Here is a 26,678-nt window from a genome sequence, read left to right on the forward strand (position 1 = left end):
ACGGGGGTGATGCGATGTCACTGGTATGCATGAATTAAGTTCGCAGTCCACTAAATCCAGCAGTATGTATCTTGTCCTTTTTGGTCTTTATTCCGTATCGACATAGCATAACAGCGCAACGGTCACAAACTGTTTGCCTTCTCCATGACACACCTGACGCCGATTACGTGCGTCTACCTTAAATACCTTTACATTACATAATCAAAACAGAAAAAGGTGACCTCTAGTGACCACATAAGGTATTAACCCAAGAATGGCTCCTACACCCCGGCCCCTAATTGAAATGGCTATCAGACATGGCAATTCTAATCACAAAGAAAATAAGGAGCCACTAATACAGTCTACTTTAGACCTATACATTCACATAAATAAACATAAGTAACACACTTTTAGATTACAGTCTCATGTAACAAGCAAAGTTTAGTTACAGGTCTTTCCAGAATATTAGTCTTTGTTTTTAAACGTGCAGATCGCACAAGTCCTTTTTTGTCACGAATGGCTTCCAGAACTCTTCCAAGTGGCCAGGAACCACGTGGTGCAGAAGAATCCATTATAATGACTATATCTCCAGGTTTTAGATTCTTCTTCTTTTGGTTCCATTTTTGTCTCTCCTGTAACAAAGGCAGGTATTCGCGTATCCATCGTTTCCAAAAAAGATCTGAGATGTACTGAGCCTGTTTCCATCTTCTCTTCAGATACATATCCTGAGGGTCAAATAGTCCGGGTGGTAAAGATGGTTTTCCTTTCATCAGGAGGATCTGATTTGGTGTAAGTGGCTCTAGGTCTTTTGGATCATCAGAAAGCTTTGTGATGGGTCTGTCATTTAAAATTGCTTCAATTTCACATAGAACCGTATTTAATCCATCGTCGTCCAACTGTTGTTGCTGAAGAACGGATCTCAGAATCTTTCTGATCATACGAATTATCCGTTCCCAAATTCCACCATGATGTGATGCTCCAGGCGGATTAAAACTCCATCTTATTCCAATGTGTCGCAAAGCATCTGCTATTTGGGTATGTTTCAGCGATTCAAGAGCCTCCCTTAACTCTCTGTCTGCTCCGACAAAGTTGGTTCCATTGTCCGATTGGATGTGAGCGACTTGACCTCTTCGACTCACAAAACGGCACAAAGCATTAATGCAGGCATCTGTGTTTAGAGAGTTAGCCACTTCCAAGTGCACTGCTCGGCTGGCTAAACAGGTGAAAATGACTCCATAGTGTTTAGCTGTACCTCGTCCTCTTTTCACTTCAATAGGTCCGAAGTAATCAACTCCGACATTGGTGAATGGTGGGTTATCTGGTAAAATTCTTTCCTTGGGTAAATCTGCCATCTTTTGTTCCAAGGCTTTTCCATGATATTTCCTGCAAAAATTACATTCTGCTATAACCTCCCTTACAGCTGAGTTGGCCTTTGTGATCCAGTATCTTCTCCTTAGTGTGGATAAGGTGTGGTTACGACCGCTATGAACAAGCTGTTGATGAATGTGCTTTAGGATGAGATTTGCTACATGTTGATCTTTTGCAAGAACAAGGGGATGCTTCGTTTCTTCTGGTAAGGAGCCCTTTGTCAGTCGTCCCCCAACTCTTAAGAGGCCTTCATCGTCAAGATAAGGATCTAATCTATAAATTGAGCTGTGCCTGCTCACAGAACTTTTCCCACTTGACAACGTAGCAATCTCCTCTCCAAATCGTTGTTGCTGGCAAAATCTAATAATGGCAAGCTCAGCTTTCAGAAGATCCTTTGAAGATAGTCTGTACAGTTGCGTTTTCTTTATTTTCTCCTTTGTATTACCTTTACAAATTGGGTTATCTGAGTAAGGTTGCGGTATTCTTTTCTTATCTCTCATTGACTTAAGGTCCTCCCTTGACAAACCCTTTTCCTCTGTAACCCTTTCATTAAAGTCATAGTTATATTCACTTTTCAACATCTCCTCCAGCTTACAAACAGATATCCTATTTACAACTGTTGGTGGGTGCTCGCTGTCCAAGTTGCTTTTACCATCTTCCATGGGCCCATTTATGACCCAACCCAATGCTGTTCTTATAGCATATGGGCCATTCCCCTGGCTATGAATGACCTCCCATGGTTCCAATAACTTGGGAGCGTTGCATCCAATCAACAGGTCCACATTAGCCATTATGTGGGGAATTTGAACCTTTGACAGATATGGCCACCTGATCAGATCTTCTTCCTTTACGAAGTTATCCGTGGTGACAGGCATCCTTTCCTGTGTTAGGATTTCTGGAAGTTCATAGAAGGCATTGCTGCCTAAACCAGAAACTTCAAGACCAGTAAGTGAGTGGGCAGAGACTACCTTTTCTTGACCCATCGTTTGTAACAGGAATTGAGTTCTTTTGCCCACAAGATTTAGCTTTTGCATGAGGTGCTCTGAAGCTAGCTGAACTGCCAGGATCTAAAAAAGCATATGTCTGTATGACATTAGTACCTTTAACAGACTTTATTTGAACTGGCAGAATGGAAAGCAAACCGCTTTCTCTTCCGGCCCCTGTATGACCACAAGTTTTTACATTCTTTGAAGAGGGGGGCTCTCCATAGCATTCAGGGATTACACCATTGTTATCAATATGGAGGACAGTGGGATGACCTTTACCACACGTTCTACATATCAAACGCTTAGCACAGTCCTTGCTTATGTGCCCAGCACCAAAGCAACCAAAACACAGCCCTTTCTCCTTTAGAAAAAGCATTTTGTCTCTGTGCTTCTTCCGCCGAAACTGTTGACACTCCTCCAATGTGTGTCGTTGAGTACAGCAGACACACGATGGCTTTACTGTAAAGTCATGGCTTGTTGTAGTAATCAGCCTTTCCGTGCTGTAGGTTTTATTCATGTTCATGGGTGTGGCTGTAGCAGCAAAGCTGTTCCCTTTAATTTGTTTGATTGGTTGTGACTTCAGTCTGTTGTCAACCTTTGAGACAGGGATTGTTGACGTTACATTCTGAATGTCCCCAAACAAAGGATCCGAAAGAATTTTCACCTGCTTTTCAATAAATGCAACCAAATCTTCAAACCGAGCTCTGTGTTTAGAGGTTTCCAATATATCATATGCAAACGCTCGCCATTTCTCTCTCATTTTATATGGCAACTTGCACAAAATGATTTTCATGTTCACTGGCATGTCCAGTTCCTGCATATGTTGCAATGTTTTCATGACATTACAACTCCCACATAAGAAAAGGGAATATGCTTGCAATGATTTCACATCTTCATTTTTAATTGCAGGCCAAGATAACGCCTTGTCAATGTAAGCAGTTGCAATCTTATATTCATTTCCAAAGTGTTCTTTGAGCAGTTGCTTTGCTTGTATATAGCCTTGTCCTGCAGCCATATGTTGACAACTGCGTACCAGCTCTCTCGGCTGTCCTGTTGTAAACTGCTCCAAATAATACAAGCAGTCCCTCTTATTGGCCTTTTCTTCCACTCCTTGTTCAAACGCATTAATGAAAGAGATGTACTGAAGAGGATCACCATCGAATACAGGTATTTTCCTGGATGGTAATGACGATGCACGCTGATGCTGAACAAGGGTTGCAGTTATTTCGTTTTGTCTTTGTAAAATGGTACAAATGTCCTCCGACCGTCCTTCTGCCGCTGTAGGAATTGACCTGGGTGATGGAGGATCCACGTTGTGAAATTGTGTTGTGATGACCGTTTGAGCTTGTGGCTCACTTTCGATTTCCATTCCTGGCAGGATCATTGCAGATATTTTGCTTTTTGTCTGTACTATTTGCACTGCAGGTTTATCTTCATTGACTGGTGTACTAGGCTTGACTGTGGCTGAAGCAGCTGTTTTCTTGATTTCCCTTTCATAATATGAATTCATAGCATTGGATGATATGTTAGATATACTTTGAACTTCAGCAGCTTGGAGAACAGCTAACTTTGCAGAAGAGGCAGAAAGCAACGCTTCAAGCTCAAGCTGTTCACGTTTCCTCCTTAGCTTTAGCTCTTGCTCCTCCAAAGCATGCTTCTCTTTTAGGACTGCCATACGAGCGAGTAATACTGCTTTTTCTGCTTTTGCTTTGATTTTGGCAGAAGAAGTTGTGCTCACTTTACCACTAGATGAGCTTTTAGTGACTGAAGATTTACCAACAACATTTGAAACACTGTCCTCTGGCTTAACACCATCATCAACACCATGATCACCCTTTAAATGTAAATGTTCGCAACCTGACAACCATTCTTTCACTTCATAAGTGAACTCATCATAATGCATTGTTTTTGCTTTAAACCATGTTTCATGCCTTTCCTTTTCATCATCTGGTAACAAACACATCAATGAACCATGAATTGTTTTTGCTTCATTGCAAAAACCAACAAAATCATTGAATGATGCTTTAACCATAGAAGTTTCATTTTTTTCCATTGAGACCCTTATACTCTCTTTTAAATTATTAGCTTTATTTAATTTAGCTTTTCTATCACGTTGCAGTCTGTCTAGTCTCTCTGCAAGTGCCTTAGCAGTCAATTTTACCACTCGTTTTTCCTTTTCTGGATGTGTCCCAGCCTTGCTGGCGTTGCTACTTTGCACAGCTGATTCTGCAGCAGGCTCCGGGGGCCTGTCAGCAGCTTTATTTGTGTCCATAGTTCAAATGTTCCAAAACTCAAATATTTATCAAGTATTGAGGGTTTATGCGCACATGCGAAAGTTTGTTTATAAATCAGTTTTATTTGGGTTGACCACCAATGCATTGGAATTACGTCTTCTTAAATAAGTGTGCACACTTTTATAAATGGCCATTTATTAGTAGTGCTACTCATACCTTGCGTTGGGCGCCGTACTGATTCCGATGAAGAATTCTGAGTCCTCTCCTGATTCTGCAGAACAATCGCCAAGCATTCCACGTCGTCAGCTGACAGACCGCTAGTCCAGCTGTCCGCTCCTCGTGAAACCTCCACGGTAACCTTTCCAAACGGCATTCAGCTCTCCGCGGCGATCGATCACTCAGACTTTAATTTTCCTGCTTGCGCCGAGTCTCCAAAACACCGCGGCGAAGTTGGCACAAACTTTTCCCCAAAGAAAAGTAGTTTGTGACTCTATTGTAGAGGCTAAGCCTACGCTTGAAGCCACTGAGGTGGTCGTTAACGGGGGTGACGCGATGTCACTGGTATGCATGAATTAAGTTCACAGTCCAATAAATCCAGCAGTATGTATCTTGTCCTTTTTGGTCTTTATTCCGTATCGACATAGCATAACAGCGCAACGGTCACAAACTGTTTGCCTTCTCCATGACACACCTGACGCCGATTACGTGCGTCTACCTTAAATACCTTTACATTACATAATCAAAACAGAAAAAGGTGACCTCTAGTGACCACATAAGGTATTAACCCAAGAATGGCTCCTACAATACCAGAATAGGGAATATTTACAAGGAAGGGGGCTATATACAGTGACAGATAAAAATGTGCCAGGAGAGCAACACCGAAGAGATGAGACGAAGCCGAGGTATGCAGATGACGCACCGGAGCTACCTGACAACGAGGAACAAAACAGAGTTTAAAAGAGTACCGTTGATAGCCGAAAGTTAAACAAAAGTGGATGGGGAGAGTTGGAGAGTTTACTTGAAACACAAACTACAGCTGCAGCAGTGATCACAGCCTGATGGAACGTAGCTCTCCATCGCGGATCCACAGTAGCCAACACCAAAAACGAGGCAGGTGAGCAGGCAGCGGAACAGGCTAAAACAAAAGAGAGGCAGGCAAAAAGTGGATCCTTAAAACATGCAGCTCCACAGCGTGGAATCAGCAGATTCAGCTTGCACTAACACGTTACCACTTGTGACAGCAACAATACTCCGACACCAGACGTCCGTGACTCGGCTCCATAAAAGCGCTCACTGATGACGTCCGATGTGCCGCAGGTGTGCCGGAATGCCATCAAGCCCCGCCTCGCCTACCTATGCCAAAAAGGAAAACAAAACCCAAACAACAACAATACACCTACCCACCACCTCCTAACACATGAATGTACTATTGCTGTGATTTATTAATATTACTGAAGGTCTGCGGCTCCAAACCGTAGTAAAGGGACCTCTGGCTAATACGTCGGGTTCGTGTCGGCTCGTAGCTGAAAACTAGCTTTACTTTGTTGTCTGGGTCAACTTTTCTTGCGAGAGACAGAGAGAGGCGTTGACAGGCTGCTGCAACGGAACTTATTGTTTCGGAGGAAAACAGGAACACGGTGTACAGTCGAGTCTTAATAGCTTACTTACAGCTGGGCTCGTCAGGCACTCTTCTTGGCTGCAGTGGTTATTATTATATTGACATGCTTCCAGCTCCCGTTTTTCCTCAATGACAACTCGCACTTTTCCTTTTTCTCCCGCCCTCGCTCACAGACACATAACGGGTATGACAGCCAATTCTCCCTGCAGCACGGACTACACTGCCCATGATGCTACATTCTTTAGAGCTATACCTGTAGCATTCTGCCTGTTAGCTTAGCACAACAACAACAACAACAAAAAGGCGCTCTCTCACCCAGGAAACGCGCAGAGAGAGAGAGTGTCACCCTGTAACCATGGCAACCGTAACGCTGCCGCCTGGAAAAACAGAACGTAGCTGTCAAACAAAACCCAAACAGTCCTGACCTGCGACAAAATGAAACAGGAAAGTACCGCAGTGTAATCCATTTATTTCAACAAAGTAACTGTATTCTGAATACCACCTTTTTAAACGGTAACTGTAACGGAATACAGTTACTCATATTTTGTATTTTAAATACGTAACGGCGGTACATGTATTCTGTTACTCCCCAACACTGGCCACCAATACCCACCACATCACTTAATTGAGGAATTAGAGTATTGTGGTCTTCAGTGTCAAAAGCAGCAGTTAGGTCAAGCAAGACAAGAACAACATGGTTACCAGAATCACATGCCAGAAGGATGTCATTAAAAACCCTTAATAATGCAGATTCATTGCTAGGAAGGGTTTTAAAACCTGACTGAAAAACCTCAAGGATGCCGTTATCATCTAGTCATCTTTCAGTTGACTAAAAACAATTTTCTCTAAAACCTTGGAAACTAAAGGCAGCTTGGAAATAGGCCTATAATTAGCTAAAACGTTGTGATCAAGGCCAGGTTTCTTAGCCCTTTGAGGTCCTCACCAAGAAAAAAAGCAATGTAATTTTCTTTTTTGCATTTCTTATTGAGTTGGGTGAGTAATAACAACAATATTTTTTTTCAATAGACCCTGTAGTTTTTAAAATATTGATCTGTACCAAACGGTTGAGTGTCATGCAAATACAAGTACATTAGATAATACAGTTGAAAAAAATTAAATAAAGTGCCGAATTAAAATTAAATGAATAACAAAACCTATCCAGGGCATTGGATACAGTTTATTTCTAGCAGCATGCCAGTGAACATTGTTGTTTTCATTTCATCAAAGGACAGTATAATATCGAACAACAAAATACATAGTTTTTTCATCTGCAAATGTGAAAAATGTGCTACAGCACAAAATACTCACATTCAGGCCACTTCTGATTGAATGCTACTGTGCAAGATCATTTTTGTTTTTTTAAAAAAAGAGAAAAAAAAACAGTGCAAATCAAGCACATCTGCTTGTGGTTTTGGTCATTGGGGTCTTAGGGTGTAGCATTTATTCTGTGGTCTTGGAGAGCTGGATCATGTTAATCAAATTAACACTTAATTTGATTTATCAACAGCAATGGATAAACAATGATTTTATAGCAAATAATCAACATTAATAACATTTAGGTTATGTTAGCATTAGCACCATGAAGGGACAAATCAACTGTTCGGCTGACCACTTTTAAAAAAAAAAAAATTAAATATTTAACCCTTTACAGCCGATCAGAGCGGGCACGCTCTGTTTTGCGTAACTATTTTTAAATCCGGGTAGCTCTGCAACCACGTAAGCTAGCGCAATCATTTTTTTTGCATATGAAACCGGAGGAGTTGTACTTACATCTTATGCCATCAGCTTGTCCTAGGTCACAGTTTCCTTCCACATATAGCTTTGCAAAAACTGCATAAAAATCACTTGCAGCAACAAAAACATGATATTCCAGAAACAGGCTTTGCCGATCCGATCAGCTGTTTGTAAAACTTCCTACGTCCATCAGCGCGAACTATCACATGACCGCATGACCTGCCCGAAACCGGAAGTGACGTCATTTTGTGGAAATGTAGTTTTTTTTACCATCGTGGCCTCAAGAGCTTATACTTGTGTTTTTAAAAGTTATGTTTGACTTCATGACTTTCTGTGTCGTTTCTGGGATGCTTAGGACTCATATTGCACTGCTGGAAATAATTTCTTTTGATGCATATGCTGTTATTTTGCAAATTTGCAGTATAATATTTATTTTCGTTTTTCCTGCAGTATATAAAAATTGGTGTATTTCAAAAATAAAACTATGAAGACACTTAAAATAAATTTCCTGTGGTGGGAAACTAGTTTGTGCAACTTTTTTGTATTTACAGTTTTGAGGGATAAGCCTCTTAAATTTCTCTAACTAGAAATATATGTTAAAAAAACAAAAACGATTTTCAATTTTTTTGTAGTTTATTGCACTTTTTTGCAATTTATGTAATTACTATGCACTTAATACATACATATTATTAAAATTTAGGCTGTAATGGTTGTATTGATGTATAGCAACTTGAAATGCTCCCAAAAATGGCTCCACAGCATGTAAAAATATAATATAAGCTCTGGCGGACTTGGTTCTATGGTAGGTCTTAAAGGGTTAAATAAATGTTTTCAATAATAAATATATGCCAAGATATTTGTTTTTGTTGTTTAACAAACATTTCTCTGACCACAACATGGCACCTCCCAAAAAATAGAACACTTGAATTTTAAAAGGGAGAGAGTTTTTATCTGCGGATTTGTTTTTGTTTAATAATCTTTCAACTATTTTCATGTTTTCTGGTTTATGCGTAACAATCTTCTTGCAATCTTATTCAACAATAGTTGATATATGGGAGAAAACAAGTCAGATGAGGACTGTGTTGAACCTCCTTCCTGATATACACCCTGGTTCTCCTTGAGTTCTGAGTGATGTCATATGTTCGACTGAACAGCTAGGCAAAGGGGTTGATTGTCATGGAGAAATGGAATTAAAGGACTCAGGTGCGAGACTCCTTGCAGAGTGACAGTGGATTTATTCACAGTGAAAAGGTGAGTCAATAGTTCGAGTCTGTAATCCAGAAAGAGCAGTGCAGTAATATGATGACTTCTCCCCGCAGTGACAGTGCTGGAATAATCCAAAACCGCTCCTATGACTTCTCCCCGCAGTGACAGTGCTGTAATAATCCAAAACCGCTCCTTGTGCCGGCTCCTCCTCCGATCTCTGAATCCTGAGGGCAGATGAGAAAAGCACACGCACTGTAACACAACCGTCTCTCTTTCACAAGCTGAGTATACTAGCCACGATTACGCTACCCGGTTTAGTTCAACGTTCCAGCGTTGGTTGTGACTCGACTGCACCGTTAAATAGGGCTGCTTCAGATCAGTTGTAGCCGGCGAAGTAATTACGTACAGGTGCGACGCTTCCAGCTCTGGACCCACCCCTCGGGTCAGCTGCCGTGCCATGCCACGGCCTCCGGAGGTACATGTCTCCGCAGCAAAACACATGCACAAGATGGAGAGGAGACACGACACAGTACACACAAACACCCCCAAAAAGTGGCAAGGTAATCGGTGAGGACCACCTAACCGTGACATTGATGCTGAGGCCAGTACACTTACATCACAAGTCCTGAATAACGTGGAGGCATCTTCACGCAGGTACACAGGAAGTGCACGAAGGACGAGGGCCCGTCTTGTATTTACATCATGCTGTTCCTGTCAGGTTTTGTAGATCGGACTCACGCGCAGACCACTAGTGTCTTCAAAAGGTGCATTTATTTACAGTGTTCCTCTACAGTGGAATTCATATATACATATAGTGATGTCAAGGGGAAAAGGGGCCGGGGTTCCAGGGTCCAGGAGTGAAAGAGGCAGGAGTCCAGGAAGGGAAGGTTTTCATTCAGCCCTCGCACATCTCCTCTCCTTTCCTTTATCTCTCTTGCTTCCGTTCAGTCGCCATGCACAGGGAAAAACAGGTCCAGAGGCGATCTATACACAGGCAGAAAAAAACCATTAGTTTCCTGGTTCAGACAGGCTCACAAACTGACTTTACAAAAATACAGGACGACTGACGCTGATGACTCAACGATCCAGCGACGAGTAGAGCAGACTCGCCCTCTTAAGAAGGGTTCCAATCTCTTCTGATCAGCAACAGATGTGCTGATCACCTCCAGGTGTGTAGGCCAGGAGCAGGAGCCCATACTGAGCTCCGCCCCGGCAGGAGAAAGAGAGAAAGGAAGAGGGCGAGAGAGAAAGGAAAACAAAAACAAATCACCTGACAGCTGTCAGCTGTCAAGGAGCGGAGACCATGACAGTTCCTAGATGAACATACAATATCTATTAGAGTAGTATTTACACAAATGCAGAGTAAAAACAAAGTGTTGGATAGCCATGTTCTGATTGTCATTGTTATAGATCAGGGGTGTCCAAACTTTTTGTGTAACGGGCTAAACTTGTCAATCTAGAAGGGTAACCCAAAAAAATCTAAAAATTTAGAATAATTCAGGGCAAAATTCTCTAATTTATTTTTTATTTAAATTAGGACAAATTATAAAACTCACCCACTGACAACTGGTGAAATGTTGACACTCTGTAGCATTCTTTGCAGTCTGATATCTGTAAACAATATGTGCACAAAGACGACTTATTAATGTTCAAAAACATTTTTTGCACAGCACACACACGTAGTCAGCTGATCTCATCTGATGCAGATCTGCTCCTTGATCAAGTGACATTTGTCCGGATTTTTGGCACGAGTGACGTCGAATCAGCATCGCAGCTGATACTCACCACAATAATTTACTAAGATTATATGCACTCCTGTTATTAAGTCCAGCTCAGTCTGTAAATGTTAACCGTTTCAAACTAATGTCTATAGGTGTGTTGCTAAGTTTAATAACTTAAATAACAAACTTGAAATTTACCCGTCCTATTTTCCCCTTTATTGTTTTTTCTCTGTGCTGTAAATCTGCTGTCTAAGAAGAAATCTGAGGCTGCTGTTCTGAAAATAAGCTACCAAAGCTTTTTCTGAATGAATCAATAAAGATCCATTTATGGAAAGCTGTGATGAAGGCAGTTTTGTCTTTAATTATATTCAACAATATAACATATTCGACCACTTTTAAGTGATTTTGTGATCTTTAATACACTAAAGTTAAGGTTATTTACCTAATTTATAGTAAGTGGCCCTCAGTGAAAAAAGTTTGGACACCCTAGCCATACAGGTTAGGGAGTATTTGTGATCCGCACAGTCTGCATCAATGATTCTTTCTTAGCCTGAGAGCAGAACGCGGCTCTTTACTTTCATTTCATTTCAATTTATCTAGCAAGGATCGATAGGGTCTGGCTTAAAGGTGTCAAGGAGGCGCCTCAGTCTGGCTGGTTGAGCCTTGTCGAATTAGCGTGAACAATTTAGCTGAACTTCGTTCGTAGCACCGAGTTGGACCAGTGTATAATGTTAGGCTGAATCAGGCGATGCATTTTTCCGTAAGCCTTGACTTGTAGAGCTCGCTTAGTGGAATACCCCTCTAAACTGTTAAAAGGATTTCGAGATTATCTCACAACCACACATTTGAGACAACGAAAAAATACAAACATGTGTCTAATTACCATAATGATAACACACTCATGTTGTTTATTATTGTTCGCTTCATGCTAGCACACACACACACACACACACAGCTCAACAGCGTAAACTACTGACTGTGTAACACGGACACTTATTGAAATAAGTATACTCACAATACGCACGTACATTACGAATACGACAACCGGTAGAAACGGACAGTAGAAAGTTTTAGTAGAAAGTTCAAACGCATGGAGCTAGAACTGCCAACCGTCAACTTCCCAGGCAAGAATACAATGCATTATGGGAAATGTTGTCCCCCACGGAAAACCGCCAAAACGTTACACCATTCTAATTTGAAATAACATTACGTATTTGTCACATTCGAAAACTTCTAAAATTACAATTACTTGGATTCAAATTCATTTATAACAAACATTCACTGTGCACAAAGTACGAATATATTTCCAGTTCAAAATAAAAAAGAATGTTTATCGAAATTAAATTTAAACAAAACAAAAACATGTTGGACTTACCAAATATAGGGCAGTTGATGAAAAAAAATAAGGTGGTGGTCGTGGTGGGTTGAAGTTGGGGACTCTTAATCAAGGGCTGGCCAAATCTTCCCGGCATCAAGGTAAATTCAAGATGGCTGACTCAGCTTTCCTAAGGGAGCGACAAGACTCCACCCACCAGAACGTCACTAATATATGCTTCTTACACTTTTTGAGCTTTGCACAAAAATTAGCTAAAAAATATTGAGCCCTATTCAATTAAAGCTGCATAAAAGCCAACAGAGCTCAATACTTTATAGTTTGCTCAACTACAAAACGACATTTGAGTGTTATGAGCTTATTAGTTATGAGCTAGGACAACTGTTAGGGATTACAGTGTACCTATGTGGTATGTGACTTTTGTTGCTATGATGCCAGGTCTCTCTTGGAAATGAGATTTTTAATCTCAATGAGATTTTTTACCTGGATAAATAAAGGATTAATAATAAAAAAAAGTATGTGTGATACAAAAGAGAAAGTGGAAAGTATCAGGACAGAGTTTTGGTATGATTGTGTAACTGTCAGCCTCAGACAGTCTGTCAATACTATAATTCAGATCATAGATCTGTACATTTGCATATTTGTATAACTATAAAAAGAAAGCTGACACTTTCGAGACTTTATCTAATGTGTAAGCATCACAGCAGATGCCTTTGTGTCAACATAGCTGAGGCTAAAACAGAAAAACGATTCTATAAAAATATTCAGCAGTAGATCAAAACCAAAAGAAAACCATCAATCAACAAATGAACATTATGATGCTGCTGAATTGAAGCAGAGCAAATAGAGGTTTTATTAGAGACACACCTTAGCATTTTGCAATTTTGCATAATGTTAAAAAGTTTCAATTATTTTAGTAGGCTATTGAACGGCAGAAATTAGGTTTTCTTTTCGGAAGTATTTAAATGGGAAAGAACAGCGGCTGACAAACAACGGAGGTCTTATGCGTAACAAACAAGCGAATAATGCAGAAAACAGATTTTTAGACGGGAAACTGTTCTTGAAGTATTGTGTGTGTGTGTGTGTGTGTGTGTGTGTGTGTGTGTGTGTGTGTGTGAGAGAGAGAGAGAGAGAGAAAGCTGTGCATGAAGTGTGATTTTATCCTGGTGAAAGCAAAACAGCAAAAGTCAGAGGAAATTCATGACGATGTTTATGTGAAGCGTAGTTTGGATCTTCTTTTGCTGCTGGTTCGGTCAATATTGTTTGAAGAGAAATAAAACCTGCAGCTTCAGAATCAGCGCAAAAAAGGCGTAAACACGAAGCCCGGACCCGTCGACGGATACTTTATTAGGATACTTAATATTAATATTAGGATACTTTATGTGCATACTTTATTAGGAGAGACAAAATTTAAAAAAAAAAAACATCTCTTCCTTGCTGGTTCCATCGAAGAAGAAATGCTCAAGTAACTATGTAACACGTACGTAATCCAATTCTACAACACAGTGTGATGGGAAATCAGCTGTGTTTTGCTGCCCATTTAATTTCAAATCTGGCGCGAACCGGTGAACCAGTCCCTGAATCAGTCATGTGGTACGGACTGCCCGCGAGGCCTCGAACGTCACTGCATACGTAATCAAAGCAAGCCTCGATACGCGCTTCACAAAAACGCCCCCGAGATTACCCGACACACGATTCGACGCTTCGACACACAGGACACATCACTACACACAGCTTATCGTATAGTTCTAAAATCACTCTGTTGTTAATTCGTTAGTTAGATTAGCCTCTAGCATACGCACTGTGTTGGAGGCTTGTTGCTAGCTAGTTAGCGATGCTACACACCTGCTACTCTTAATAGTCTTCAACACTTATGTTTTTTTTATCCATTTTTAGACAGCGATGAGATCAGCTGCACACTCCACAGAGGCCCAGAGTTACTGTTAATATCAAAAATATAATGCTGTCCTTTGAGATTTTAACATAAGAGTGTAATGGATCTAAAACTGTTTAAATCTCTAGTCTACAGCCTGGTAACATGGAGACTTTAAAAACATCAGCAGAACGTTTCAGTAGTATAGTCTAATTTGGTCTTTTCATTTAATAATAGAGTCCATATTATATCAACAGCTACATTCACCCTGGAGAGAAACTAGTGAGGGAGACCATCAGGACCAAGCTGGGTTTCCTGCATCCAGAGGTTTGGAGAAACTTCTTCCCTTTCTTTCATCACAGCTGTCCTGTGCCAGAAGTTCTGTTGACCCACTGAGAGAGTCTTCATTTAAGAAACACCACGAAGACTGAAGCTCATGTTATTGATTGTTACATCCTGGTACATCAAACTATGTACCAGGTTTTAAATTGTGTTGATAGGCCACGTAAAACTGATGTTTTTTCTGAATAAAACAGTGGCGTTTCCTCCGGGAAGAAACGGTTAAAACGGCGTTTTCTAAGGAGAGTGCTAGCAAACACGCTTTGCTTGTGAGTGAAAAAAGAAAAAACACTCCTTCCCTATTGGTGGAAAAATGTACCATGTCGACCAATCAAAAAATGATATGTCAAAATGTGGCATTTGGTTGTTTGGGAAGAGGCAGAGGTTTTAGGAGTGAGAGAGCGAGAAAGAGACAGTTTTGAGACATGAGAAATTTCTGAGATTTTCCGTGTTTGGAGTCTCAAGTTAGAGTGTTGACTAGTGTAGTGTAGTCGTTGTTTTGTTTTGTGTGTCAGTTCTACTAGTGAATGTCACATTTGCTGCCTTAAAGCCACCAAAGGCAGGTTGCAGTGTAAACGCTGACACAGCTGCTGTCAGACCTGCAGGTTTATCCCTGTGCTGTTCTCATCTGTGTCAGAGTGACACAAACTATTTTTTGGAGTTGCATAAATCATTTGTATGTCTTCTTCTTTGATGCAGAACAGCTGATTGTTCTGTACATAGTTTTGAATGGTTATATTAAAAACGTCTGAGCCTCGGCTGCATTTTTAGGTAAATAGTACCAAATAACTTTGTTGTTTGCAAAACTTGTGCATATTTTTTAAAAATGTACAATTTCTATTTGCATTTCAAGTTATGAAAATGATTCGTTAAACATGTTTGTGGTTTTTTCAGTAAAAAATATCACTTTCTACTCGTATTTTAAATTTCGTCTGAATTTAGATAAATTGTGCTGACACATTATGTCAAAATGAGTAAATAACAGATTGGCAAGATAAACAGTTTTTAAAGGTGAAATATAGAGAACAAATCAAAAGTAGTCAAAAACGACCAATTATACCCTGGACCCCAGAGGGTTAAAGGCTAAAAGCAAAGTTTTCGCCATTTACTGTTTATATTTGTGTGTATTGCTGCAGCTTTTTTGAGTATTAACTTGGTGCCTTTGGGTGAAATAACGGTAAAATGAGTGATCCATATGGTCACAAAGAATAGCCTCTTGTTTCTGTGCTACCAAAGTTCCCCGGCTTTCATTCATAATGTGTTTGTGGTCAGCACCTGCACATTAAACTACTCATACATTATAAATGTCTTCAGGCTCACACTGAGGCCTGTGGGGCACAATCAGCCACAGAGACAGTTCACACATTTATATGAATATTTCATACTTTAAGTCTTCCTGATTATTTAAGTGGGATGAACAACATACATTGGAATTGTATATAATAATATCACAGATGATAAATTAAATAGATTTTAAGTAGATGCTTGTGCATTCTTAAAGTCGTATATGTTGAATTGAACTATGTGATGTGTTCAAAGCCTCCCAGTCAGTGCTGTTCTCCATGCATGTCATTTCATTCATTTCATTCATTTCATTTATTTATTCATTTTCAGGCACAACAAATACCTATATTGAACATAAAATACACAAAACAAAAAACAAAAATTGCCTGAAAAAGGAGTGGGACGAAGAAAACTTATTAAATCCCACCCCTATATGTCAGACATGATGTTATTAGCACAAACATTTTAAAGGTGATCGTTTAGGACTTCAGCAATAATACAGACAGCAATGTAGTTAGCAGTAAAACAGCTTTATTGGGAATTAACTTAAAAAACAAACAAACATCTGTCTCCTATTTTCTGTCACACAGGAAAGAAGCATCAATATCTGATGAGAAGACTTATTTATTTCTTTTTTCGGTTTTTTTCAACAGGAGAAGAATATCTAACAAGTTGATTTGTTCACATCTTAATTTTTAATTGAAATGTGCATTTTGAGTTTATACACTCTTTATATAAGGCGACAGTTTCCTTTTGCAGTATTTTTGTGTGGAGTGTTTTTCTATTTCTTAACAAAAAGGGAACAAAGGTGTTTAAGTTCACCTAGGATGATTTGTCTTAACTTTCACATGGTCTTACTGAGGTGATGTGAATTGAAACATGCATTTTTTTTTTTTGGCGGTGAGGGAGGGATGTGCTGGAAAAGTTTGAAAAGGGACCTTGAAAGTGTTTAAGAAGTGCTTGAATTTGACCCTGAAAAAGGCGTATGAACCCTGATCATTATCATTAGCCTGTGTAAGTCCTGAGTGTCCTCCAGTTCAGTGTCTTTGTCAGTCCCACATGTGTCGTTTCTGTTCAGCTGGTCTTCCAGTCAGTCATCCATCTCAGACTCTGTCATTCTGTCATAAACACCAGCCTTCACCACCTGTGAGGCCTGCGTTTTGGTCCTCTCTTCTCCACATCCACACTGCGATGCTGTGACATATACAGTACATAAAATCAAAATTCACGTTTTATGCAACTAAAGTGTTTCATTATGTAGGCTACAGAACATAATTCAGTTATAGACGATATATGAAACATGTATACTTACTGCATTTGAATCATTAAACCATATGTGATATAAACACCTGCACGTGTGTTTGACAAAACAAACGCTTTGATTTTGACACCCCAAGAAATCTAGATCTGCACGTGTTCAGAGTAAGAGCCGAATAAACAGCAGCAGAAGCTGATTGATGAACAGCTGAATGACATATCAGCTGTAGCTGCAGCATCTGCACAGAGTTTGATTGGCTAACGCTGATTTGTTTGTTTTTTCAAACAGTACAGCAGAGAGAGAGAGGAGGAGATGGAGAGTGCAGCAGATTGATGAGACAGTGAAGAAGAGGTGAGCATCTGACAGAGCAGAGCCAGTTTAAAGGAGCTTCACAAGCTCACACATGACAGCTTCATCAACATGGAGCTCTGAGTGTTTATTAAAGGCTCATTGGACGCTCTGACACAGCTGACTGCAGCCTTTAGCTGTGAGCACACAGTGTCTCACATTTACATTCACTTCCCTGTCAAACTCAATAACTTTAAACAGCTGCTGTTATCAGGTGAAGATAGCAAAGCTTTCAGGGCTGAGCCCCAGTGTTTCAGGATAATGGCCCCAGAGACCACAGTCACATATGTGGGGAAGGATTTTAAGTTTAAAACTTCCTTTAAGCATTAACAGCAGAGACGCACAAAGTCGCAGACAGGGAACAAAGTATTTTAGGTTTGTATTGTCAGATTATTTAATCATTATACTGAACAAATATCTGAAAAAGTAAAAACCTCTATTATGATGAGGTTATCACTACATTCACATGTCGTCGATGTGTTCTTTCACACAGATCAGTTTCAGTGTGTGTGGCCTGTACACTAAACCATGACACAAATTCATATGATGTGACACCCAGACTGTGTTCACTGTTTCTTTTGGTAAAATCATCTTCTCGTGTTTTTATAGAAAGATGATGGAAGAACCTAAAGAACAGCCAGCCAAAGCAGCTCCATCAGCAGGTAGGAGATCAGTGCTTTGTATGATGAGACGTATGGATGTATAGACTTCAGGCAGATTCTTTTTTTGTAACTGTGATAAGTACATAAAATTCACGAGTTGTAACCTGTCCTAATCTTTGCCTTAATCTTTCTGTGGGACATTAATATAACATGAGAACTTCCAGTCTAAGGAGTTTGGCAGAGAAACAACTGGACTTTTTTGTACTTTGAACCCACATATGAGGTTAAAACGATGCCACCTTAAAATGAAACTGAAGAAATATTGAAACTGAAACAAATGTATTGAAAGTGAAATGATAGTGAAAAAACATAAATATAGAAATTTAAAGAAAAACTCACTGTTCATGTGGTTTTCACACTTACATCGTTTTTTTCCACGTACAGTTATTTTTTCAGCTTCAATTAGTTGGCACTGCTTCGGCATCTGAGGGTGCGCTTGAGGAGCGGGGCTTCAGAGCCACATATATGAGCCACATATGTTTGCGCACATTATATTGCTGACCAGTGACTGTAGAAATCATGGACGACCTAATATCTGCAGCAGCCGCAGTCATGAAGAAACTTGCGTTCTCTGAACGGCACATAGAGCGGGGACGCTGAGAGGAGGTCCAGCGTTTACCGACTGTTTCAAACTGACAGACTCAGGTGTTCTTCAGTGTCTGCCTGACAGAAGGACCTGAGAGCCGCCACAATATTTTTGGTAAGTGAAAGGTGTTTGTAAGCTAATCTGTAGCTAACATCCTTAGCTAGCTAGCTAAGATGGGCACTCGGCTATCGGCAAAACTTGTTTTGTAAAGTTTGTTTAGCTAACCCGTGCAGGTGAACGAAATGAACAGAAACGCACCGGGCTGCTCAGTCAGTAACTAACCACAGTTACTGTACTTTTATTATGAGTATTACACTGTAAGAGCAACAGGCTGCACTCTGCTGCAGCTCCTGTGCAGAGCTGATTATTCAATATGTGCAAACAGCAGCATGTTTTCACTCTTTTGCCACATCTGTAAGGATATTAACACATATTTTAAAAAAGGCTTGCACTTCAGTAACCCCTCATTAATCATTAATTACAGATTAAATAGCAAAGCCTAATATTTATGTACTCAAACCAAATACTTCTGCTTGGCAGCTTAAGTTAAAATGTGTGTTTCATTTTTCCTCGGATTACATTTTTAGCACTGACTCTGTGTATTGTTTTTACTAAGTTTGTTTCAAATATTCAGGTTAAATAAAACAGTCTGAATCATTCTTATTGAGGTAAGTTCACAAAGTTACATGTGCAGTACAGCTTACATCCTTTGAGAGGGAAAAAAGCATTAATATTTGTTATGATACCTCTGTATGTTGGTGACCACGGTGCAGCAGCAGACTGAACCAGGACTGAAACCTGCTCCGTCTGCTCATGTATGCAGATTCACATTCACAAAGCACCAACAACTCAAAGGTTAACATTATATTGGAAAATCTGTTGGTATATACGGCTTTAAGAAATAAACAGCTCGTATGTGAGCAGAGCTGAAGAACTAAAGAAATGTAAGAGAAGAACTTCAGATCCTGGGTGTGTGAGGACAGAGATGGATCAGCTCTATTTCAGATTTGAGATAAACTTTATATTTCAGTTTGTGATGGTTCAGTTCTCTTTGTGATTACAGGAGCTGCCCTCAGATTCAGACCTCAGCACCACCCAGTGACAGCAGACAGATCATCCAACATGTTCACATGTTAACTGCAGAATGAACTGATGCAAACAGTGCAAAGGTTAAAGCACCACATGTGCTGTAGTGAAAGCTGCAGCTGTTTTATTGATAAAAACAAAGTCAAAAGGATTAATCACCCATGTATCATATGAATGTTGGGTTTTTCTCTGTATCTATTATTGTACGATCTACTGTACAATATAAAGCACCTTGAGGCGACTATTGTTGTGATTTGGCGCTATATGAATAAAATTGAATTAAATTGAAATGTAACTGTGTCACAATATATCAGCATTAACAGGACCTCAGCTTGGTGTTTCACAAAGCTGCTGATCTCAGACCTGCACAGCTTCCGTTTTAAACACTGAATGTACTCAGCTGCATGAAGAGCACGTTTGAGTTTCTCTGACACAATTAAATAAAAACTGATGAAGGTCAAAGGTCGTCACTTGTATGTCGAACTACAGACTTGTCATCTGGAATTCTTTCACAGGTTTTTTTTTGCCAATAGTGTGTTATTTACCATAAAGTGATTCAGAGTCATTTATACCAGAGTAACCAGAGAGGATCATATATTTTTAAATATATAACTATCCACAGGACTGAATATAATATCTCTAAGTAAAAGTCCAGAGACTCTGAGGATTATCCAAGTATTTATAACATTACACAAAGCAAAGTTCTCCATCACACAACGCTCAAAAAGAGATGTCTACGCCGAGTATGCATCATTCTCAGACTCCTCTCATACTGCCAATAAACTCTTCCAGCTCCTCCTCCCCTCCAGGAGGCGCTACAGGAGCCTTCAGACTAAAACCAGCAGGTTTAGGAACAGCTTCTTCCCCACAGCTGTCACCCTACTGAACTCAGTCCCCGCTGAGCCTTTCCATCCACACTCACCTAACCCTTCTACACTCCTCCTCCCAGTGACCATGATCCTTTCATTATCAACATTCACCACGTTGGTTACTGCTGTAGTTTTAGGACACTGACATGGTGTAGTCTCTGTTATAGTGTGTACACTGTTATAGTCTGTTCAGAGAGCTACGCTTCCACTACTGTAGATATTTTCATAGCACTCTGTAGATCTGTTTACCTCACAGTGCTTCATCTTTATACAGTGGGGCAAAAAAGTATTTAGTCAGCCACCGATTGTGCAAGTTCCCCCACTTAAAATGATGACAGAGGTCAGTAATTTGCACCAGAGGTACACTTCAACTGTGAGAGACAGAATGTGAAAAAAAAAGAAATCCTTGAATCCACATGGTAGGATTTGGAAAGAATTTATTCGTAAATTAGGGTGGAAAATAAGTATTTGGTCACCTCAAACAAGGAAAATCTCTGGCTCTCACAGACCTGTAACGTCTTCTGTAAGAAGCTTTTCTGTCCCCCACTCGTTACCTGTATGAATGGTACCTGTTTGAACTCATCACCTGTATAAAAGACACCTGTCCACAGCCTCAAACAGTCAGACTCCAAACTCCGCCATGGCCAAGACCAAAGAGCTTTCGAAGGACACCAGGAAAAGTATTGTAGACCTGCACCAGACTGGGAAGAGTGAATCTACAATAGGCAAGCAGCTTGGTGTGAAAAAATCAACTGTGGGAGCAATCATCAGAAAATGGAAGACATACAAGACCACTGATAATCTCCCTCGATCTGGGGCTCCACGCAAGATCTCATCCCGTGGGGTCAAAATGATCATGAGAACGGTGAGCAAAGATCCCAGAACCACACGGGGGGACCTGGTGAATGACCTGCAGAGAGCTGGGACCAAAGTAACAAAGGTCACCATCAGTAACACACTACAACGGCAGGGAATCAAATCCCGCAGTGCCAGACGTGTTCCGCTGCTGAAGCCAGTGCATGTCCAGGCCCGTCTGAAGTTTGCCAGAGAGCACATGGATGATACAGCAGAGGATTGGGAGAATGTCATGTGGTCAGATGAAACCAAAGTAGAACTTTTTGGTATAAACTCAACTCGTCGTGTTTGGAGGAAGAAGAATACTGAGTTGCATCCCAAGAACACCATACCTACTGTGAAGCATGGGGGTGGAAACATCATGCTATGGGGCTGTTTTTCTGCCAAGGGGACAGGACGACTGATCCGTGTTAAGGACAGAATGAATGGGGCCATGTATCGTGAGATTTTGAGCCAAAACCTCCTTCCATCAGTGAGAACTTTGAAGATGAAACGAGGCTGGGTCTTCCAACATGACAATGATCCAAAACACACCGCCCGGGCAACAAAGGAGTGGCTCCGTAAGAAGCATTTGAAAGTCCTGGAGTGGCCTAGCCAGTCTCCAGACCTCAACCCCATAGAAAATCTGTGGCGGGAGTTGAAAGTCCGTGTTGCTCGGTGACAGCCCCAAAACATCACTGCTCTCGAGAAGATCTGCATGGAGGAATGGGCCAAAATACCAGCTACTGTGTGCAAACCTGGTAAAGACCTATAGTAAACGTTTGACCTCTGTTATTGCCAACAAAGGTTATGTTACAAAGTATTGAGTTGTATTTTTGTTATTGACCAAATACTTATTTTCCACCCTGATTTACGAATAAATTCTTTACAAATCCTACCATGTGGATTCATGGATTTTTTTTTCACATTCTGTCTCTCACAGCTGAAGTGTACCTCTGGTGCAAATTACTGACCTCTGTCATCATTTTAGGTGGGGGAACTTACACAATCGGTGGCTGACTAAATACTTTTTTGCCCCACTGTATATGTATATTTGTTCATAGTATACTTGTATACCTGCCCGTCTGTATAGCAATATAGAAAAGCTGTATAGCAATACAGATCATCTGTGTATCGGTTACAATATTATTTTTCAGTTTCAATTTTTTCTTCAGTTTCATTTTAAGCTGGCATCATTTTAACCGCACACACCCTAAAATGCAGTATTTGTTGATGAGATGATGAAGTGTTAATTCAACAAAGTTAGAATACAGTGGAACCCCAACTTACGAAATTAATCCGTTCCCGAGGGTCTTTCGTAAGTCGAAAATTTCTTAAGTCGAACCACCCATCGCGCCTTTTAAGTGAGGCGATGCTGAACGATAGGCTTTAGGCTAATTGCTAACTAGAACAACAATACGTCATTCAAGTGGAACAGCGAAGCACGAGACCGGAAGCCAAGGGGTTGTCACATGATTCGGAAGGCATTGTGGGCATTGTAGGTTCAGCCAATCAGAGCCAGGGGATTTCGTTACACGGGCATTTTACCATAACACGGGCAGAAATATTGCCGTTCATTGCCTTCGTAACTTGGATTTGTTGTTAAATGGGGTATTCGTAAGTCGGGGTTCCATTGTATTTTTCACATGATTTTGACTGAGAAGCATGTTTATGTCTCTTTCTTCTTCCTGTAGAGGAGGAGCTTGCCAGGGTACGGTCAGCCTTTGTCTGGAGGGTAACAACAGAAATCCTCACACAGCTCCTTGAGGCCCTCGTATGTGACACTGTCTTAAATGAGTTGGAGAAAGAATCGATACTGGAGAAGAACCCACTCAGAGCAGATAAGGCACGCAGCTTGATCGACACAGTGAGGAAAAAAGGAGACAAAGCATGCAAGATAACAATCAAGCATCTTCACATCAAAGATCCTTCTCTTTTCTCTCAGCTGCGTTTATATTCTGATCCATCTGCTCAACAAGGTGAGGTCATGCATCATATACCATGAATAAAAATGGTCACCATGCAGTTTGTTGATATGTGAAAGTGAAACCTCAGAATTCATTGTAAGAAAAAGGAGAGGGCAAGAACGTCATTCTACGACGAATGTTTGGATTTGTTACATGCCTGCAAATGTATTTTCTAAACTACATGGAGGAATTTTGATGATCGTCATAAACCTGTGAAACTACTTAGATCTAATGTGATCTGTATTTAATTAAACACAAGTGTTCTTTACTTTTAAAAACCATGCAAACTGATTGCCTTAAAGAAGACAAGCATCGGTCATTTGACTTAAATGTTTAATGAAAAAAAATGCCACATTTACATATAATAAAGCACATGTTTTGTGTGGCCAGAAAGGGTTTACATTATCTTTTGCCATTGTAAATTACGAGAAGAATTAATGAATCTCTCTCAGATGCTTCTTTAAATAACATAGCAGTGGGGAACGTTATGACACTTCAATGTTGTTATTTTTGGTTACAAAGTTTGGAGAAGAGGCACAGAAAGCATAAACCTGTTTAGCCTGCACATGTTGGCATCAGGTACATATGAAAAGCTGCAAAGCAATGCAGATGTGGAGGTTCAAAACATTTAACGTGGCTTTTTTCAGGAAATACATTTAGGAATTCCTGAAGCCCCTTTTTGATGAATTTCTGGTAGAATGAGTATATTAAAAACTAAAATGTATGATAGGCTCAACAAAGGGCAAAGTATGTCAGATAGCTCCTTGAGACCAGATTTGTACTTTTCCTTCTTTTTTCCTTTTTTTGATTCAGATGCTCTTCAGAAGTGTCAGCCTAAACTTAAGTCTGTCTTGAAGAAGAAGTTCCAGTGTGTGTTTGAGGGCATCGCTAAAGCAGGAAACCCAACCCTCCTGAATCAGATCTACACAGAGCTCTACATCACAGAGGGAGGGACTGCAGAGGTCAATGATGAACATGAGGTCAGACAGATTGAAACAGCATCCAGGAAACCACACAGACCAGAAACAACAATCAGACAAGAAGACATCTTTAAAGACTCACCCAAAAGACAATACCTGATCAGAATAGTGCTGACAAAGGGAGTGGCTGGCATTGGGAAAACGGTCTTAACACAGAAATACAGCCTGGACTGGGCTGAAGACAAAGCCAACCAGGACATCCAGTTCATATTTCCATTCACTTTCAGAGAGCTGAATGTGCTGAAAGAGGAAAAGTTCAGCTTGGTGGGACTTGTTCATCACTTCTTTACTGAAACCAAAGAAGCAGGAATCTGCAGCTTTGAAGACTTCCAGGTTGTGTTCATCTTTGATGGTCTGGATGAGTGTCGACTTCCTCTGGACTTCCACAAAACTACAATCCTAACTGACCCTAGAAAGTCCACCTCAGTGGATGTGCTGCTGATAAACCTCATCAGGGGGAAACTGCTTCCCTCTGCTCGCCTCTGGATAACCACACGACCTGCAGCAGCCAATCAGATCCCTCCTGACTGTGTCGGCATGGTGACAGAGGTCAGAGGGTTCACTGACCCACAGAAGGAGGAGTACTTCAGGAAGAGATTCAGAGATGAGGAGCAGGCCAGCAGGATCATCTCCCACATCAAGACATCACGAAGCCTCCACATCATGTGTCACATCCCAGTCTTCTGCTGGATCACTGCTACTGTTCTGGAGGATGTGCTGGAAACCAGAGAGGGAGGACAGCTGCCCAACACCCTGACTGAGATGTACATCCACTTCCTGGTGGTTCAGGCCAAAGTGAAGAAGGTCAAGTATGATGGAGGATCTGAGACAGATCCACACTGGAGTCCAGAGAGCAGGACGATGATGGAGTCTCTGGGAAAACTGGCTTTTGATCAGCTGCAGAAAGGAAACCTGATCTTCTATGAATCAGACCTGACAGAGTGTGGCATCGATATCAGAGCAGCCTCAGTGTACTCAGGAGTGTTCACACAGATCTTTAAAGAGGAGAGAGGACTGTACCAGGACAAGGTGTTCTGCTTCATCCATCTGAGTGTTCAGGAGTTTCTGGCTGCTCTTCATGTCCATCTGACCTTCATCAACTCTGGAATCGATGTAATAGAAGAGGAACAAACAACAACCACCATATTTTCTAGAATATATAACAAAACAAAACTAGATTTCCTTCACCAGAGTGCTGTGAACAAGGCCTTACAGAGTCCAAATGGACACCTGGACTTGTTCCTCCGTTTCCTCCTGGGTCTTTCACTGCAGACCAATCAGACTCTCCTACGAGGTCTGCTGACACAGACAGGAAGTAGCTCACAGACCAATCAGGAAACAGTCCAGTACATCAAGGAGAAGCTCAGTGAGAATCTGTCTGCAGAGAAAAGCATCAATCTGATCCACTGTCTGAATGAACTGAATGATCGTTCTCTAGTGGAGGAGATCCAACAGTCCCTGAGATCAGGAAGTCTCTCCACAGATAAACTATCTCCTGCTCAGTGGTCAGCTCTGGTCTTCATCTTACTGTCATCAGAAGAAGATCTGGATGTATTTGACCTGAAGAAATACTCTGCTTCAGAGGAGGCTCTTCTGAGGCTGCTGCCAGTGGTCAAAGCCTCCAACAAAGCTCTGTGAGTACATTTGTACTCATGTCTTTACTTTTAACATCCAACTGTGTCAGTAATTTATTTCACCAGGTTTTCTGTCTTTGTATGAATTTGTAAAGTTTTGGGATTTCTCCAATACAACTGTAACCTCTTTGATGCCTCCACAACTCGGTGAACTCGAGACGCTGGATTCACCATAAACTCTGATCATCACTGCTGCTGTTATGTTATCAGTCTTTGTTTAAACACTTAGGCTGCATGTGCCTGATGTTGTGATACTTTATATTCACATGCACGCTCCTAGATACATTTCTACTGCAGGTCTATTTTTAGTCACAAATGTTGGTGAAACACTTGCTTTTACATGCATGGTGGGTCCTGCATTAAAGAAAGCATTTGAATTACTCAGTGAATCCTGGCAGCCAGAGAAACATCCTTAGTTCCACTTTAAACTAAACTCTGCTTCGGTCTTCCACAGTGTGTTTGTTGTTTCTTTGTTGTTGTTGGCCTGCTCTCTCCTCTCACTCCAATCTGGTTGCAGCAGATGTTTGTCCCTCCCTGAACCTGCAGACTTGGGTGCAGCACCTCAGTTCATCTTCAGTCTGAAACCAGCTGTTGTAGCTATATCCCCTCAAGCACACCTTCCCTGGTCATCTCTGCTGTGGTTGCTATAAAATTTAATCTTGATTTAAAAAAAAGAACAAAAAACCTCAAGTCAGACTTGATGCCATTTGTTGGCAGCATGGTGCCTGTTTGTCTTTGATGATAAACTGCAGCACAGTCTAAAGCAAACCTTCTGACTT

At 40.8% G+C, this 26,678-nt stretch overlaps 2 protein-coding genes and 1 long non-coding RNA gene across 3 annotated transcripts in view; 1 reads left to right on the forward strand and 2 right to left on the reverse strand.

Annotated features, from left to right (window-relative positions):
* LOC113017311 (NACHT, LRR and PYD domains-containing protein 12-like) overlaps positions 1 to 26,678 on the forward strand; it is a 199,206-nt gene that overhangs the window by 138,004 nt on the left and 34,524 nt on the right. Inside the window, exon 2 of the mRNA XM_026160475.1 lies at positions 24,099 to 25,899. Coding sequence (XP_026016260.1) covers positions 24,099 to 25,899 — 1,801 coding nt within the window. The remainder of the gene's footprint in view (positions 1 to 24,098; positions 25,900 to 26,678) is intronic.
* LOC113017310 (NACHT, LRR and PYD domains-containing protein 12-like) overlaps positions 1 to 26,678 on the reverse strand; it is a 262,419-nt gene that overhangs the window by 71,037 nt on the left and 164,704 nt on the right. The gene's annotated exons all lie outside the window — the stretch shown is intronic.
* Positions 9,222 to 10,707, reverse strand: LOC113017316 (uncharacterized). Its single transcript, XR_003271444.1, has 3 exons — positions 10,682 to 10,707; positions 9,435 to 9,836; positions 9,222 to 9,349 (listed from the first exon to the last, which is right to left on the reverse strand). It is a non-coding gene; the product is annotated as an uncharacterized LOC113017316 (long non-coding RNA).

Source organism: Astatotilapia calliptera, unplaced genomic scaffold (assembly GCF_900246225.1).
Source record: "Astatotilapia calliptera unplaced genomic scaffold, fAstCal1.2 U_scaffold_10, whole genome shotgun sequence".
Lineage (NCBI taxonomy): Eukaryota > Metazoa > Chordata > Actinopteri > Cichliformes > Cichlidae > Astatotilapia > Astatotilapia calliptera.